We start from the raw sequence: 16,448 nt of genomic DNA, 5'->3' as shown, positions 1-16,448 counted from the left end.
CCAGGGCTCCCACTCTGCACACACACGAGCTCCTGCTCTTCTCCTGGCCCATGCCAGCTCCCCACAGGGCCTTTCCCAGGGGAACACGTCTGTGCTGGCCTGAGCAGCCATTGCTGTAGCCTCTGCCCTGCTGCCCAGAGCCCCCGAGCTGGGGGTGCTGCTCTGCAGAGCATGGGGGCTGTGCTGCCCGGGGCCATGGGCTGCCTCTGCTGGGCTCTGCTGCTCAAGCTGGGAGACAGAGCTCTGCAGCTGATGGTGCTCCCTGCACTGACCCCCTCCCACACAGGCTCTGCTGTGGCCATGGAGGGTGCTCAGAGGTGCCTGCCTTGTTCCAGGGCGGGCACATGGGCTGGGGCTGCCCTGGATCTTCCTCTGCAAGTTCCCCGAGGGTCAGACGAGTCACTGCCCAGACTCCTTTCCCTGTACCTGCTGTGTCCCCTGGGGCCTCAGAGCTCTCACGGGTCACAGGAAACATTCAGCCCTTTATCTGTGGGTGAGCCCACCCTGGACAGGCCTGTGCCCAGTGAGCTCCACTCACTGCTGATCCCTGGCACACACTGTCCCTGCAGGTCCCCCGTGTTCTGCTGGCAGCTCCCAAGTCCCTCCAGAAGAACATTCCCCTGCCATCAGCCCTGGCACAAGCTGCAGAGCCCCAGGAAGGTTCCTCACAGACCATTCACCATCTGGTGGGCACTGGCCACCAACAAGCAAAACCTGAAGCACACCCGAGTCTCTTGAAGGCCACACTGGGACCCTGATCTCATCCCACTGAGCCCTGGGAGAACAAGGAACACAGGCAGCCTCTTCAGAGTCTGGTCCTTGGGCCTGTTCCTGACAGTGACTGTGGAGGGAGAGCAAAGCCTTCCTGCAGGGCCTTCAGGAGATGCCCTTTGCTGATGGAACTGCTGTGGCGGAGCCCAGCTGTGTCCCAGCAGTGCCCATGGCCTGTCCCTGCCTGTGACACGCAGCAGGACTCGCACCACCCGGACAGAGCTGTTGGCCTTACACCATCACAGTGGCTCCAAAGGAGAGAGTGGAAGTAATAAGAGAGGAGCTCTGAAAAGACCAAGCTCTGCTGCTCCCTGGCTGTGCTGCTCTGCTGGGACTCTTCCCCCCCAATGCCTGCAACACTGGCTCTGCCCTCCAGCTCCAGGGATGGACTCAACCAAAGGATCTCGAACAGACACCTTGCTGATGGGTCCTTTATTTAATGTGAATACCCACAGAGCAGACTCCTTATTGACACAGTCCCTGCCAACAGTCACATTCAGCCTGTAAACAGTGAATAAGATGCATAACAAAATCTTTTGGGTACAACCTTAACATATGAGAAGAAAAAAAAGCCACCAAAACCACCACCACCAAAACAACCTGAGAAGGCAGGCTGGGCCTCTAATGATTACACTTTAGCCTATGGAGCTGAAAACAGGCAGGTTTTTGCTTCTGGAAAGCATCCAGTCATCACTTTCCTCAGGGCGTCCCTGAGCTCCTGGTTCCTCAGGCTGTAGATGAGGGACTTCAGGGCTGGAGGCGCCACCGAGTACAGAACTGGCAGTGCCAGGTCCAGGGATGGGGAGGAGATGGAGGGGGGCTTCAAGCAGGCAACAAAGCCAGTGCTGAGGAACAGGGAGACCACGGCCAGGTGAGGGAGGCACGTGGAAAAGGCTTTGTGCCATCCCTGCTCAGAGGGGATCCTCAGCACGGCCCTGAAGATCTGCACATAGGAGAAAACAATGAACACAAAAGAACCAAAAGTTAAACAGATGGAAAACACAACAAGCCCAAGTTCCCTGAGGTGGCAGTGTGAGCAGGAGAGCTTGAGGATGTGTGGGATTTCACAGAAGAACTGGCCCAGGGCATTGCCCTGGCCCAGGGGCAGGGAAAATGTATTGGCCGTGTGCAGGAGAGCGTAGAGAAAGGCACTGGCCCAGGCAGCTGCTGCCATGTGGGCACAAGCTCTGCTGCCCAGGAGGGTCCCGTAGTGCAGGGCTTTGCAGATGGACACGTAGTGGTCGTAGCACTCGACAGCGAGGAGGGAAAACTGCTGAAATGAAAAAGAGAAAGAGAAAGAGGCTGTGCAGCACCTCCTGCCTAGGAGGTGGTTCTGGTGTCCCAAAAGGGAATTGTGCATGGCCTTGGGGACAGTGGTGCAGATGGAGCCCAGGTCGGTGAGGGCCAGGCTGAGCAGGAAGAAGAACATGGGGCTGTGCAGGTGCTGGCCGCAGGCTCCGGCGCTGATGATGAGGCCGCTGCCCAGGAGGGCGGCCAGGGAGATGCCCAGGAAGAGGCAGAAGTGCAGGAGCTGCAGCTGCCGCGTGTCTGCCAATGCCAGCAGGAGGAAGGGGCTGATGGAGCTGCTGTTGGACACTCGCCGTGTCTGGCCATGGGGACCTGTTCATGAAGTCAGTGACAGCTTAAGGGAAACGTCTCTCAGCAAAATCAAAGACATGCCCCACAAATCCTTCTCCTGTCACACACTGACACCTTATGGGGATTCAGAGTGTGGCCACAGAGAAGGGCTTTGGCTGGCGTGGGGCCTTGCGAGAGACGGGGCAGGCCGGGGCCATGTCTGGCAGGAGGCGAGACAAAGAGTAGGATAGTTAATGGGAGATTGGGCGAGGAGATGGTAATCTGTAGCCCTTGGAGATGTAAAACATAGAACCTTAGGAGCTGAAGTTTGTAGCTGCTGAACTGCTGGTTTGAACAGTATATAAAGATGGGACTTGTGCGATAGAATTTGGCTTTGCATGCAGCCGGCCAAGTCCGTGTTCGATCACCGACAACACCCTTCTGTTTTTCTAGCAGATCTTCCTTCAGCTCCAGCCTCAGCCCTGGTTGGTGCTGGCTGAGTGTGACATGAGTTTCAGGGCAGTTGCTCCGGGGGTTTTTATAATTCAGCCTTGCTGTGCAGAAGTGGGAGGGGGACAGGGACCTGTCCTGGTGTTCCACTTTGAAAGCCCAGCTAACACAAGGGCACTCCCAGGGCCCAAGAACAGGAATGGCAAAAGCTGTTAAAGTGTTCTAGAGGTTTTTATAGCTCCTCTTCATCTCCCCTGCTGACTGTTTTTGGATGTCAGAAACACTCAGCATTTCTGCTGCCCTCGGGGAGAATAGAGCGAGTTCTGTGAGGCAAGGTGGTGAGTGGAGAGTGAGGGGAGGTCACTCTGTCACTCTGTCCTGTTCCAAGATCCTCTGGCCTTTCACCCTCCTCAGACAGAGGATAATCACACTCCCATATTTCCCTTAAAAACCATCCCAATGCTGCTGAGAGCAGATCAATCCACCACAGCCCATCAAATGTCCATCCCCTTCTCGAGCTCTCAGCCCCACACTGGTAGCCAAATACACACATGGCTCATTTCACCAACCCAACAGCCCCTTCTCCATCATAAAACTTTTGTGTCTCACTGTGGGGCTTTCAGGTAACACCAAGATGCTACACGACCTGTTTGCGCCCTGGAGGCAAGCTCAGAGCTTAGGGGGAATCCTCAAGAAGAAAGCCAAGTGTCCTAATGATGGCATTGGATGTAGGGAGATGGAGCTCCTTCCCTGGCTGCATTGCCCACAGCTGGGCACTGGGGCCAGCGTCACCCTGAGCCAGCTGTGCCCCCTCCCAGAGCCCCCAGGGCCGGGCAGTTGCTCCCAGCCCTGTGCTCTGCAGAGGGAACTGGGCCCGGGGCTGCAGAGCTGCCCCACGGCTCTGCTGCAGCTCTGCCTGCCCAGGAGGGGCTTCACGCCTTGGACCCCCGGCCCTGAGGGCAGAGGCTTGGCTGAGGGAGAGAGGAGGGGAGGGGGCTTGTTCAGAGGGAGGGGCTGCACTCGAGGGCATCCTGTGAAGGTCTCTAAGCTCTCCCTGCCACAACATTTCTGCCTTTTGTTTTCTCTCATTGCCTGATCTTCTCTCTGCTTGCTGAAGATCTTCCTCCTGGAGGTGTTTCCCTGTGCCTGACCTCTTCCTGCCAGCACTCACAGACCCCATATCTCTGTGCACTCTCCTTGGCCCTACAGAAACCTGCCTGTGTGCAGGGCACTGGCTGGGGACAGGTTCTGTTTGCAGCTGGGAGAAAGGACAGCTCAGACTGAGCCTGGTGGGTCCAGCAAAGGTGATGCCGGTGTGGTGCATGGGCAGAGGAGTGTCTTGAAAGCACTTTAGGAAACTCCTGCAGAGCACTCAAGTTACAGTTCCGATGCCTTAGGGACTCTTAAAAATGATGAATGCCTTTATCACTTCCCCCCTCCCATTCCCCAAGAGTAGGAGACTGAAAACAGTCTCAGGAAATTTCATCCCTATAGAAAGGATTGTGTTGGAAATACTACTGGACTGAGCTGAAGGCCTGAGCATGTCCTCATGTTCTACACCAGAGATACTCAGAGAATGTACTTCCTGAATCCACAGTCAGTGGCATGTTCCAGCTTGAGGAGATCACTCCAGGAACTGCAGCTGCACTGTCCTGCAGCCAGAGGCTTCCTGTGTCAAGGGCTGGGAATGATTCTCCCCAGGTCACTTCTCAGCATCTTCCCAGCCCTAACTGATGGAACCCCTCTGTGCCTCTGTGCTGTGCCCGCGCTGGCTGCAGGCAGTGCCCCAGCCGCCGGAAAGGCAGATCCTGTCCCTCCCTCATTGCTCGGGACTCTTCCCGGGGCACTGGGATGTGGGCATGTGCAATGCCAAGGGCAGGACCATGGGGTGGCCCCTGCCATGCTGCTGAGCAGGAAAAAAGAGGCAATGAGGCCCCAGGGCTGCAAGGGTCACTTGTCTCCCAACTGGCCTCAGGGGCAGGGAGAGCAGCCCTGGCCAAAGTGCTGCAGAAGTTGCCTCTGTCAGGGCCTTTCAGCTTCTGCACACCCCTCTGCCCTCTGCAGCCCAGGCTGTCCCACGGTGTCCCTGCCCTGCGCCTCTGTCCCTGCAGGCTGTCCTCATCCCCCCGGCTGCCCCACCTGGCTGGCCCCTTCCTTTGCTGGCAGCTCTGCATCCTGCCTGCCTCTGCCTGGGCACACAGAGCCTTGGGCTGCTCCAGACTCCTTCTGGGGGACACGTTGCACCACTGCACTGCCCGGGGAGAGAAATTCCTTTCTCCTCGTGTCCAGTTTGGACCTCCCCAGCTGCCCTTTGCATTAATTCTTTCTTTTGCCGGCTGTTCTCTACTGTGTCAAAAGGATTCACCATCTCTGAAACCACCCTTCAAGCCCTCCCAGGACTCTCCTCCGCTGTCCTCAGTCTCCACTCCACTGAGCACAGAGCTCCTTTGTCCCTGTGTAGTGATCATGTGCTTGAGGCCACGGGCACCTGGACAAGAAGGTCAGTTCTTTTCTACAGGAAGGAAACCACAGAAGCCCAGTGTTTTGAAGGCAGATGAGAGGCAGCCACCAGAGGCCAAGGCAAGCCAGACCTGTGTGTCCTTGCAGCTTCTGTCTGAAAGCAACCCTTGGACATATGGGGAGTTTTGGAGGTGGAATTCCATTTCAGCTGTGCGTGCCTGGACCGGAATGACAGTTCTTCTCGCCAGGAAGGAAAGGGCAGAGCCCCAGTGTTTCAAAGGCTGATTAGTGGTGGCTCAAGGAGGCCAAGGCCAGCCAGACCTGTTTGTCTTGGCAGCTTTTGTCTTGGAGCAATCCTTGGATAGATGGAATTTGGGAGGCCAAATCCCACTTTTGTCCATGGACGTCTGGCCAAGAAGGACAGTTTTTTTCCACTGGCAGAAAAGTGAGGAGCCCCAGTGTTTCAAAGGCAGATGAGAGCTGGCCCTCAGGAAGCCAAGGGAAGCTGGACATTCCTGGCAGCTTTTGTCTGGGAGCTATTCCTTGGATAGATGGAATTTCAGAGGTGGATTCCCAATTTTGGCCATGGATGGCTGGACTTGAAAGATGGTTTTTTCCATGGGAAGAAAAGCACAGCCCCCCTGTGTTTTGAAGGCAGATGCGAGGTGGCCCCTAAGAGGCCAAGGCCAGCCTGAGCTGTCTGTCCTGGCAGGTTTCACATGGGAACAATCCTCGGATAGAATCCAATTTGGAGGTAGCATCCTAATTTCAGCCATGGGTCCCTGGAGGAGGACAGCTCTTTCCCACAGAAAGGAAAGCACGGAACTCCAGCGTTTCAGGGGCAGAGGAGAAGCAACCCTCAACATGCCAAGGTCAGCTGGACCAGGCAGGTGGCCCCCAGGAGGCCAAGCCAACCAGACCTGTTCCACGCTCTTTGCAGCCTTGGGGCCCTGCAGCATCACAATTTTGTTCCCCTGAGGCCCAGCAATATCACAGTGGTCTCCTTGGCTCTACAGCGGCACAAAGGCCCCTTGCTTCCATAAGGCCTTGCTGTGTCAAAACGGTTTCCTTGGTTCCATGGGGCTGCAAAATAACACAATGGCCCACTGGTTCCATGAGGTCACAGAGTGTCACAGCGGTCTCCATGATTCCATAAGGTCCTGCAGCGTCACAGTGGCTCCTTGGTTCTATTGGGCTTCCCAGGATCACAATGGCCCCTTGGTTCCACAAGGCCTGGCTGTGTCACACTGGCCCTTTGCTTCCATGAGACCTTGCAGTGTCACAATGGTTTCCTTGGTTCTATCAGGCCCTGTGGTGTCACAATGGTCTCATTGGTTCCACGAGGCCCTGCAGTTCCACAATGGCCCTTTGGTCTCACAAGGCCTTGGAGTGCCATAATAGTCTCAGCGGGTTCCCCCGCTGCTTCACAATGGCCTCCTTGGTTCCATGATGCCCCGTAGCGTAACAATGGTATCCTTGCTTCCACACAGTCAGAATGGCCCCGGGGCCTCCTGGAGCCCCACAGTGTCACTACGATCCCCTTGATTCCACCAGGCCCTGCCGTGCTACAACGACCCCTTGGTTATACAAGGCCCTGCAGTGTCACAATGGCCCCTTGGTTCTGAAGTGTGCAAGAGCCTAATGCTAAAAGAAAGGCTCCAAAAAACGCTTCGTCATTATCACTGCTCAGCACCTGAAAGGCTTCAAAAGTGCTTCATCATTATGGCTGCTTATCATAATCACTCTTGAATGCCTGGAAACTACGTGCCGTACGGGCCGTGCATAGCCCGCCTTGAGGCCCATAAAAAGGAAGGCAAAACTGGTGCAAAATGTGGAGGCGAAAGCAAAAGGTAGAATCCCCGCCCTTTGCCTTTCCCCCCACCACCACCATCGCCTGCTGCCAGACACCCTGAGGCCTCCGGGAGCCGACGCCGCCTGCCTGGGGAGCACCCCCCAATCCTTCACCCCTGCACTGAAATCCCGAGGGAGTTGTGCAACCCCTAGCCCTGCTCCTTCGTCCCAGGCGCACCGAGGTTCAGCTGCAAGCATCGAGCCTGCATCTCGGAGGATGGGCCGCCGCTTTCCAGCCAAACTGCTCCAGACATCAGAAGAGGCAGATAAGACCCTTCAAACAGCAGAAAAAAAAAGGCAAAAACCTCTCCACTTCCCCCACCCTGTCTCAGCAGCAACAAAGGTAGCACAGTGTGGTGCTGACTTATCCTATGCTTTTTAGAGTAACCTTGGCTTTTTCTAACATTTCTCTACTTTTCTCCTTCTTTCTCTTTGCCTCTCTTACCATTAGATAAACAGATACCCATTTTTTTGGCACCAACATTTAATCTCGTTTGGTTTTAATCTGGTCTTTGGGAATATTTTGAACCTTCAAAGTTCTTTCCTTTTATACTCAGAGATTTTGTTTTCTTTGCCCTTCTGGGTGTAAATCAGATAGTAACAAAGTGTCATAATGCTCTCCACAGTTCCATGAGGCCCCACAATGTCCCAATGGACTTTTGGTTCCATGAACTTTCGTACTGTCAGCAACAGTCTCCTTGGGTCCGCAGTGTCACAATGGACCCTTGGCTCCATGAGGTTCCGTAGCGTAACACGGACGCCTTGACTCCATGAGGTTGTGGAGTGTCACAATGATCTCCTTGGTTCTGTGGCCCTGCTGTGTGACAATGGGCCTGTGCTTCCATGAAGTTCTGTACTGTCAACCATGATCTCCTTGCTTGCACAGTGTCATAACTGACCCTTGGTTCCATGAGGTGCCTGGCCTCCAACAGCCTCTAAGAGACCCTTATGGCCCCTCAAGGCCCCTCACAGCCCCTCATGACCCCTCAATGCCCCTCACAGTTCCCCATGGCCCCTCATGGCAGCTCACAGTCCCTCATAGCCCCTCACAGTTCATGGCCACTCATGACCCTTCACAGCCCCCAACAATCTCTCATGGCCCCTCACAGCACCTCAGGGCCCCTCATGGCCCCTCACGACTCCTCATGACCCTTCACAGCCCCTAACAAACCCTCAAGGCACCTCACAGCCCTTCACAGCCCCTCAAAACCTCTTGGAGATCTTCTGCAGCCTAAGTAATTTCTGTGTTAATCCCACTGAAACAACCAAAAGTGGAGTAAAAATAAAGAAATTAAGCAAAGAGGTCTAAAGCTGCTTAATTTTACTGGAATTTGGGGGTGAATTTGGGGTTCAGGGGAATATTCGGGAGGATCTGAGTGTTGTGGAGCCACGAAGCCAGGCAGACTGGGACCACAGTCTCACAGTTGTGCTGGCAGAACTTGTCCACCTGAGCCCATCTGTTCTCCAGGAATTCCAGTTGTCTGTCTCAGTCCCTGCCCTGAGTCTCCCCCTTTGGGGTGTGGCCTCCAAAGTGCCCAAATCGCTGCTGAAGTGCCGGAGCTGCTCCTGGCTGTGGATGTTCCTGTCCCCCAGCCTGTCCTGGTCAGTGCCATGGGGGGTGGGAGGGGGTCTGGGGGCGCCTTGGGGGACTGGGATGGGCTTTTGTGGCCCTTGGAGCGGTTTGAGGTGCTGAGACAGGGTTTGGGGGCTTTTGGGGCAGTCTGTGTGGGAGTTTTGGGGTGTTGGCAGGGCTGTGTGGCTTGGAGAGAATTTGGGTGGGTGTTGGGGGAGATGGGTTGGGAATTCTGTGGCTTTTGGGGCCATTGCTATTGCAGGGTGTGGTTGGGGGAGTCCTGGCTGGGAGCTGTGGGGTGGTTTGAGGGGTCTGGGAGTGGCTGTGGAGCTGGGAGGGGGTTTTAGGGCAGATGTGACCTCCTCCCCAGATAGCCAAACTTGCCACCAGACCCCACCCCCAAGATGCTGCTGGGGGTCGGGGGCTCCATGTTGTGGTTCACCCTCCTGGCGCAGCAGGAGAAGGTGAGGGGGGGGGTCCCCAGGGGCTGTGTGTGTCCCCCCAGAGCGTGTGTGACCCCCCCCATGCCGGTGTCACCCCCTTTTCCCTGCCCACAGGGCTCCTGAGCCAGCCCCTGCTGCCCCGGGAGGGAATTTGGGGAGGGGGCAGAGGGGGTGCGCAGCCCCCGCCGGGGGATGACCCCGGCCCAGCGCCCTTCGTTCAGCACCGAGCTGGGCTTGGGGCCGCAGGAGGAAGAGGCCGATGGGAAGCAGATCCTGCAGGGGGGACAGGGCTTGGGCTCAGGGCAAGGTCCTGCCCTGCACACCTGGCTCAGGTGTGAGCCTGCCCCGGGAAGGGAGCGGGACATTGCCATCCCCACGGATCAGGGCTGGGAGCAGCGCTGGGAGCACGGACATGGAAATCCTGGGAGCCACTGGGACCGCCCTGGGGGGTGAATGGTCCCCCCCAGCACCTTTCCAGGCCGCCCTGCGAGCTGAGAAATGCTCGCTGGGCCTCGGCCTTGGCCAAGAGCCCCCGGGCTCAGCTGCTCTGAGCTCAGGCGCTGCCGGCTCCCGCAGCCCGCCCAGGGCCGCCCTGCCCGTGCCGGGGCTGTGCTGGAATTCTCTGCTGCTGCTGGGCCACTCGGGGGCTCTGGCCCAGCAGGAAAGGTGACCCTGAGCCAGGAGCTTTCCTTGGCCGCAGCAAAGCCTCGGCACGGAAAGACCTTCCCAGCGCTGTGCCCTGGGCTGGGAGGGATTGTGCCACCAGAGCTGTCCCTCCATTTCTTCTGCCAGGCAGCTTTAGCACAGGAAAAGTGGAGAAGCCAGAGCTGCCTCTCAGCTTTCTGCAGTCCTGCAGAGCAATCCTGTGTGGGAAGCAGCCTGGGAACAGGGTTGAGGTGCCAGGGCAGGGGATTCAGTGCCCTTTCCTCTGCCGTGGGCCCAGGCTCTGGCCCTTGCCCTTTGCAATGGCCCTGCAGCTGCCAGAGGGGCCTTTTTGGCTCAGCTGAGAGCAGTCCTGCTGCAAGGCTGTCCTCGAGCTGCTTGGGCTGCACATGTGCCCAGGGAATGCTCATTGCTTGCAGTCTCAGGCGCTGTGGGTGTGCAGGTGTAACTACTGCAGGAGGGAACAGCTCTGCTGGGGGCAGTTCTCTTTTTCTTGGTGGTTTTTCTGTTGAATGAACGTTCCCTGCCAGCTGTGGGCAGAGCTCTGTAGCTGTATGTGCCACTTGTGTGTGGCACTGTGGCTCAGGAGGTGGCCAAGGGGAGCTTGGCCGAGGTGTGGGCAGAGGAATGGCCATCAGGCCAGGCTGGGGGGTCAGCGGCCGGTCAGTTGCGTTGCGTGGCCGCGGCTCTGGAGGCTTGTGTGGGAGCGTGTGCAGGGCTGGAAGGCTGGGGCTGCCGCCGCTGTGTCCCAGAGCCGGGAAGGCCGGGGCTGGCCCGGCCCTGGCCCGGCCCCGCCAGCTCTGGCAGCTGCCGGCGGGGACACAAAGGGCAGCTCCGAGCTGCGGCCGCTGCGCTGCGGCCGCACAAAGGCAGCGCCCGCAGAGCTCCAGGGCAAGGTCCTGGCCCTGGCTCGGGGCTGGGCCGGGGCCAGCGGCAGAAAATCAACTTGCAGCTTGGGCCCCGCAGCAGGGAGGAGCAGCAATTGCTGGCTGAGAGAGACTCTTGCCAAGGGCCTGCGGGGCCGGGCCCCAGGGAACGGCTTTCCGCTGCCCGAGGGCAGGCTGAGATGGGATGTGGGGCAGCAATGGTTCCCTGGCAGGGCGCTCAGGGCCTGGCCCAGGCTGGCCCCAGAAGCTGCGGCTGCCCCCGCATCCCTGCAAGTGTCCCAGGCCGGCTCGGCCATTGGGGCTTCCTGCCCAGGAGGGCTGGGCTGGGCTGGGCTGGGGCTGCTGAGGGCGGGATGGGCTCTGCCTGAGACAGCTGAAGGCTGCGCATGATGAGGCCGGGGGGGACCCCGTTCCTCAGTGGGTTCTGGGGTATCCTGGGGCTCCTGGGGCTCCATGCTTTCCTTCCTAAGGAAAAGAACCATCCTTCTCATCCAGGCTCCCATGGCCAAAACTGAGATTTACCTCCCAAATTCTGTCTATCCAAGGATTGCTCCCAGACAAAAGCTGCCATGAGAGATAGGTCTGGCTGCTCTCGCCCATGGTGGCCACCTCTCATCTTCTTTCCAAACTCTTGGACTTTGTGCTTTCCTTTCATGTGGAATAAACCCATCCTTCTCAACAAGGTGCCCATGGCCAAAATTGGGATTCCACCTCCCAGATTCCCAATATCCAAGGGCTGCTCCCAGACAAACCTGCCAGGACAGACAGATGTGGCTGGCCTTGGCCTCTGGTGGCTGTGTCTCATCTGCCCCTGAAACCCTGGGGCTTGGTGCTGCCCTTCCTCTGGAGACCACTGTGACCCTGCGTGGCCTCGTGGAACCCAGGGGCCGTTGTGACCCTGCAGGGCTGGTGGCACCAAGGGGACCATTGTGACCCTGTGGCGTTCCATGGAACCAAGGGGCCACTGTGGCACTGCTGGCCCAAAAGAACCAAGGGGCCTTTGTGACAGGGCAGCTGGGGAGGCCCAGAGTGGACACCAGGAGAAAGGAATTTCCCTCCCAGGCAGGGCTGGGGTGCAACGTGTCCCCCAGAAGGAGCCTGGAGCAGCCCAAGGCTTTGTGTGCCCAGGCAGAGGCAGGCAGGATGCAGAGCTGCCAGCAAAGGAAGGGGCCAGCCCGGTGGGGCAGCCGGGGGGATGAGGACAGCCTGCAGGGACAGAGGCGCAGGGCAGGGACACCGTGGGACAGCCTGGGCTGCAGAGGGAAGAGGGGTGTGCAGCAGCTGCAAGGCCCTGACAGAGCCAACTTGTGCAGCCCTTTGGCCACGGCTGCTGGCCCTGGCCTGAGGCCAGGAGGGGACAAGTGACCCCTGCAGCCCTGGGGCCTCAGGGCCTCCTTGTCCCTGCCCAGGGGTGCAGGATCAGGGGGGTTCTCCTCAGGCAGGCAGCGTCGGCTCCAGGAGGCCTCAGAGTGTCTGGCAGCAGGCAATGGTGGTGGGGGGGAAAGGCAAAGGTCAGGGACTCTGCCCCTCGCTTTTCCCTCCACACCTGCACCAGTTTCACCTTCCTTTTTATGGGCCTCAAGGCGAGCTACCCATGGTCTGTACCGCCCATTTTATGATAAGCAGACCAAATGACGAGGCATTTTTGAAGCAGTCATAATGACAAAGCACTTTTTGGAGCCTTTCTCTTATTATTAGGCTCTTACAGTGACCCTGCAGGGCCCATGGAACCAAGGGAACGTGGAGCAGCTCTGGCTGCCTTGGGCTCCCGGGGCCGCCTGACAGCTCTGGCTGACCTTGGCATGTCCAGGGCTGATTCTCATCTGCCCCTGGAGTGCTGGGGCTCCGTGCTTTCCTTCCTATGGAACAGAACTGTCCTTCTCCTCCAGGGGCCCGTGGTCCAAAGTGGAATTCTGCCTCCAAAATTCCGTCTGTCAAAGGATTGCTCTGTGACGAAAGGTGCCAGGACAGACGGGTCTGGCTGGCCTTGGCCTCTGGCGGTCGCCTCTCATCTGCCTTCCAAACGCTGGGGCTCCGTGATTTCTTCCCATGGAAAAGAAACATCCTTCTCCTCCAGGAACAAATGGCCAAAAGTGGGATTCTATCTCCCACATTCTGTCTATCCAAGGATTGCTCCTAGGCAGGAGCTGCCAGGACAGACGGGCCTGGCTGGCCTTGGCCTCCTGGGGGCCACTTCTCATCAACCTTCAAAACACTGGTGCTCCACTGTGGGAATTAACAGCAGGTCAGCGAGCCTGTCTGATTCCGACATCGATCTTAGCACAATCCGTTTGTACCCATGAGAAACTTAGTGTGAACAGAAGCAAGACACCTAAACAACAGAAAGAGAAAACAGCAACAAGGCTGCACCTGGTGTTTTTCTGAACACTCAGAATGCTGATGCTATAGGTAACCAATAACAGGATGTTGCAGTTAAATAATAGCCAATGACTCTGTTGTAGAAGTGAAGCAACCAATGGATAAGTTAATGAATGATAAACATACAAAAGTGTATAAATGACACTGACTTTTTAGAATAAACAGCCTTTTGCCTGGGGTTGTTGTTGGGGTTGGTGTGTGTCGTGCCCATCCCAACAGCAACTCTCCACCCTTTCCCTACAGTGGAAAAGAACCGTCATTCCCGTCCAGGTGCCCATGGCCAAAACTGGGACTCCACCTCCAAATTTCTGTATATCCAAGGATTGTTCCCAGATGAAACCTTCCAGGACAGACAGCTCTGCCTGGCTTGGCCTCCCAGGGACCACCTCTCATCTTCCCATGGAATTAAACATCTTTTATGTCCAGGCATCCATGACCGATATTGAGAATCCACCTCCAAAATTCCAGATATCCAAGGATGGCTCCCAGACCAAAGCTGCCATGAGAGACAGGTCTGGCTGCCCTCACCCATGGTGACCACCTCTCATCTTCTTCCAAAACATTCGGACTTTGTGCTTTTCTTTCATATGGAAAAAAACCATCCTTCCTGACAAGGCGCCCATGGCCAAAATTGGGATTCCACCTCCCAAATTCCCAATATCCAAGGGCTGCTCCCAGACAAAAGCTGCCATTACCATCAAGTCTGTCTGGCTTGGCCCTCCTGAGGGCCAGATCTCACCCACCTTCCAAACCCTGGGGCTCTGTGCTTTCCTTCCTATGGAACAGAACTGTCCTCCTCCAGGGGCCCATGGCCAAAACTGGGACTCTACATCCAAATTTGATTATGTAAGGATTGTTCCCATATGAAACTTGCCAGGACAGACAGCTCTGGCTGGCCTTGGCCTCTTGGGGGCCACCTCTCATCTGCCTTTGAAACACTGCGGGGCTGTGCTGTTCTTCCCAGGGAAATAAACTTCTTTCAAGTCCAGGTGTCCATGGCCAAAACTGGGAATCCGGCTCCAAAATTCCGTATATCCAAGTACAGCTCCCAGACAAAATTTGCCAGGACTGACAAGTCCAGCTTCCCTTGGCTTCCTGAGGGCCAGCTCTCAGCTGCCTTTGAAATGCTGGGGCTATGTTTTCATTCCTGTGGAACAGAACCATCCTTCTCCTCCAGCTGCCCATGGCCAAAATTGGAATTTGGCCTCCAAAATTCCATCTATCCAAGGATTGCTGCCAGACAAAAGCTGCCAAGGCCAACAGGTCTGTCTGGCCTTGGCCTCTGGTGGCCGCCTTTCATGGATCACAGGGATATAGTTTGTTTTATCACAGATACTGTCCATGGTCAGATCCACCCCTCGGTCTCGTGCCCACTTATAGGTGGCATCTCTGCCCTGATGGCCTGAGGCATCATGGGCCCATCGAGCTAGGAACAACTCTCCCTTGTGTTTCCAGTCCAAGTCTACCTGTGACACTTCTATCTTTGCAGCCTGATCTACCTGCTTGTTGTTTTGGTGTTCCTCATTAGCCCTACTCGTGGGCCCATGATGCCTCAGGTCATCAGGGCAGAGATGCCACCTATAAGTGGGCACGAGACCGAGGGGTGGATCTGACCATGGACAGTATCTCCCAGGTGATCCATGACTGTGAGACATGCGCTGCGATCAAGCAGGCCAAGCGGGTGAAGCCCCTGTGGTACGGTGGGAGATGGTCCAAATACAAGTATGGGGAGGCCTGGCAGATTGATTACATCACACTGCCTCAAACCCGCCAAGGCAAGCGCTGTGTGCTCACAATGGTAGAAGGCACCACAGGATGGCTGGAGACCTACCCTGTGCCTCACGCTACTGCCTGGAACACCATCCTGGGCCTGGAAAAGCAAGTCCTTTGGAGGCATGGCACCCCTGAGAGAATCGAGTCTGACAATGGGAGTCATTTTAAGAACAGCCTTATTAACACCTGGGCTAGAGAACATGGCACTGAGTGGGTGTACCACATCCCTTACCATGCACCAGCTGCAGGCAAAGTGGAACGGTGCCATGGATTGTTGAAAACCACCTTGAAGGCACTGGGTGGGGGAACTTTCAAAAACTGGGAACAGCATCTGGCAAAGGCCACCTGGTTAGTTAACACCTGAGGTTCCACCAGCTGAGCTGGTTGTACTGGGTTGAACCTGAGTTGATGGACAGTCTTTTAGACCAATGACGCTTCTCACAATTTACATATTTAAACCGCACGGAAAGAATGGATTTCCCCTTTTTGTCGGAGCTCGCCTGCTGGAAGGTGGGGGGGCTCCGAGCCTCCAGGCCCCGCCGGGCCGGGCCGGGGCCACTGCCCCTTTCCCCCTTTCCCAACGCTGCGGCACGGACCCTGGGTCGCTGGGGGGGACTGTCCCAGAGCCGCAGGCAGCTCAAACCAGCCATGGACTGCCACAGCTAAACCCATCCAGCGCGGCTTCTGGGGACCGGCGGGTCCCTCTCCTCTCCATGCGGAGCCGGCGGAGCCAGCGGGAGCCGGCAGAGCCTCCTGTCTGCAGCCAGCACACTTCGTGCTGAACTGAAGAGGACACCACGCAGCCAGCAGCACAAAGGGAGCGAGGCTTTCCCCACCGTAAAGCCCGAACAAGAACACCCTTCAACGTGGCGGCTGCAGAGTCAGAGAGGAAGAGAAGTGAGTCACGTGGGACGGAGCTGGAAATAGCGACGGGAGAAAAGAGGGCGGTGCCGCGATTCTGGCGGGCAGCTTAAAAGAAACCTTCTTGCATGCCGTGGTAAGAAACTGTAATACCACAAACTGTTTGTCTCTTTAATCCATTTGAAGAACATGGGGGGATGGAGAATCCTCGTGTGGCCTGTGAAGATTGTGAAGAGTGCCTATGCCAGGCTATATAGAAGTAGTAAGAGGCTGCTAGAGACTTGTGGCGAAGAAAAAAGCTTTTGTGTGCAGGCCAAAAGAACTTATCCTTAAAAAGATGAATAACCCCATGTGATGGCCCATGTTTTGCAGTGTGAAGGAACTGTGAGATTTTTCATGGGAGAGATGTTCTACACACAGCAGATTGTTTGTTTCCGGGCGGATCTGCTGTTGGTGGCAGTTTGGGAACCACGTGCAACTGAAGAAAAACCCTTTTTCCCTTAAGCATAAGAGAGAGACTTTTCAAGAACTGCAACACTGACTAACATCCCATGTTCTGTTATCCTTTGTACAAGCTGGGTAAAAGGAGAGAAGTGCTGGAAAGGGGGTGGGGGGGGATTTGCTTTAATTTCTTGCTATTTTCTCTTTACTTTTAATTCTATTAGTAATAAAACTCTTTCATTGTACTGTTTAAAGTTTGTGCCTGCTTTGCTTTCTCGTAATTCTTATCTCACTGAGGAAAATAAGTAAGTAATGAAT

General features: G+C 56.4%; 1 protein-coding gene across 1 annotated transcript in view; it reads right to left on the bottom strand.

The window, feature by feature from the left end:
• Positions 1-1,411: 1,411 nt before the first annotated feature.
• Positions 1,412-16,448, bottom strand: part of LOC309585801 (olfactory receptor 14J1-like) — a gene marked incomplete at both ends in the record, with an annotated part of 37,115 nt that continues 22,078 nt past the window's right edge. Inside the window, one exon of the mRNA XM_082303653.1 lies at positions 1,412-2,377. Within this exon, the coding sequence (XP_082159779.1) occupies positions 1,412-2,377 (966 nt within the window). The remainder of the gene's footprint in view (positions 2,378-16,448) is intronic.

This window comes from Coloeus monedula, assembly GCF_965178545.1.
Source record: "Coloeus monedula genome assembly, contig: HAP1_SCAFFOLD_411, whole genome shotgun sequence".
Lineage (NCBI taxonomy): Eukaryota > Metazoa > Chordata > Aves > Passeriformes > Corvidae > Coloeus > Coloeus monedula.
Note: the sequence above shows the minus strand (reverse complement) of the source record. Positions and strands in the feature narration are given on the sequence as shown.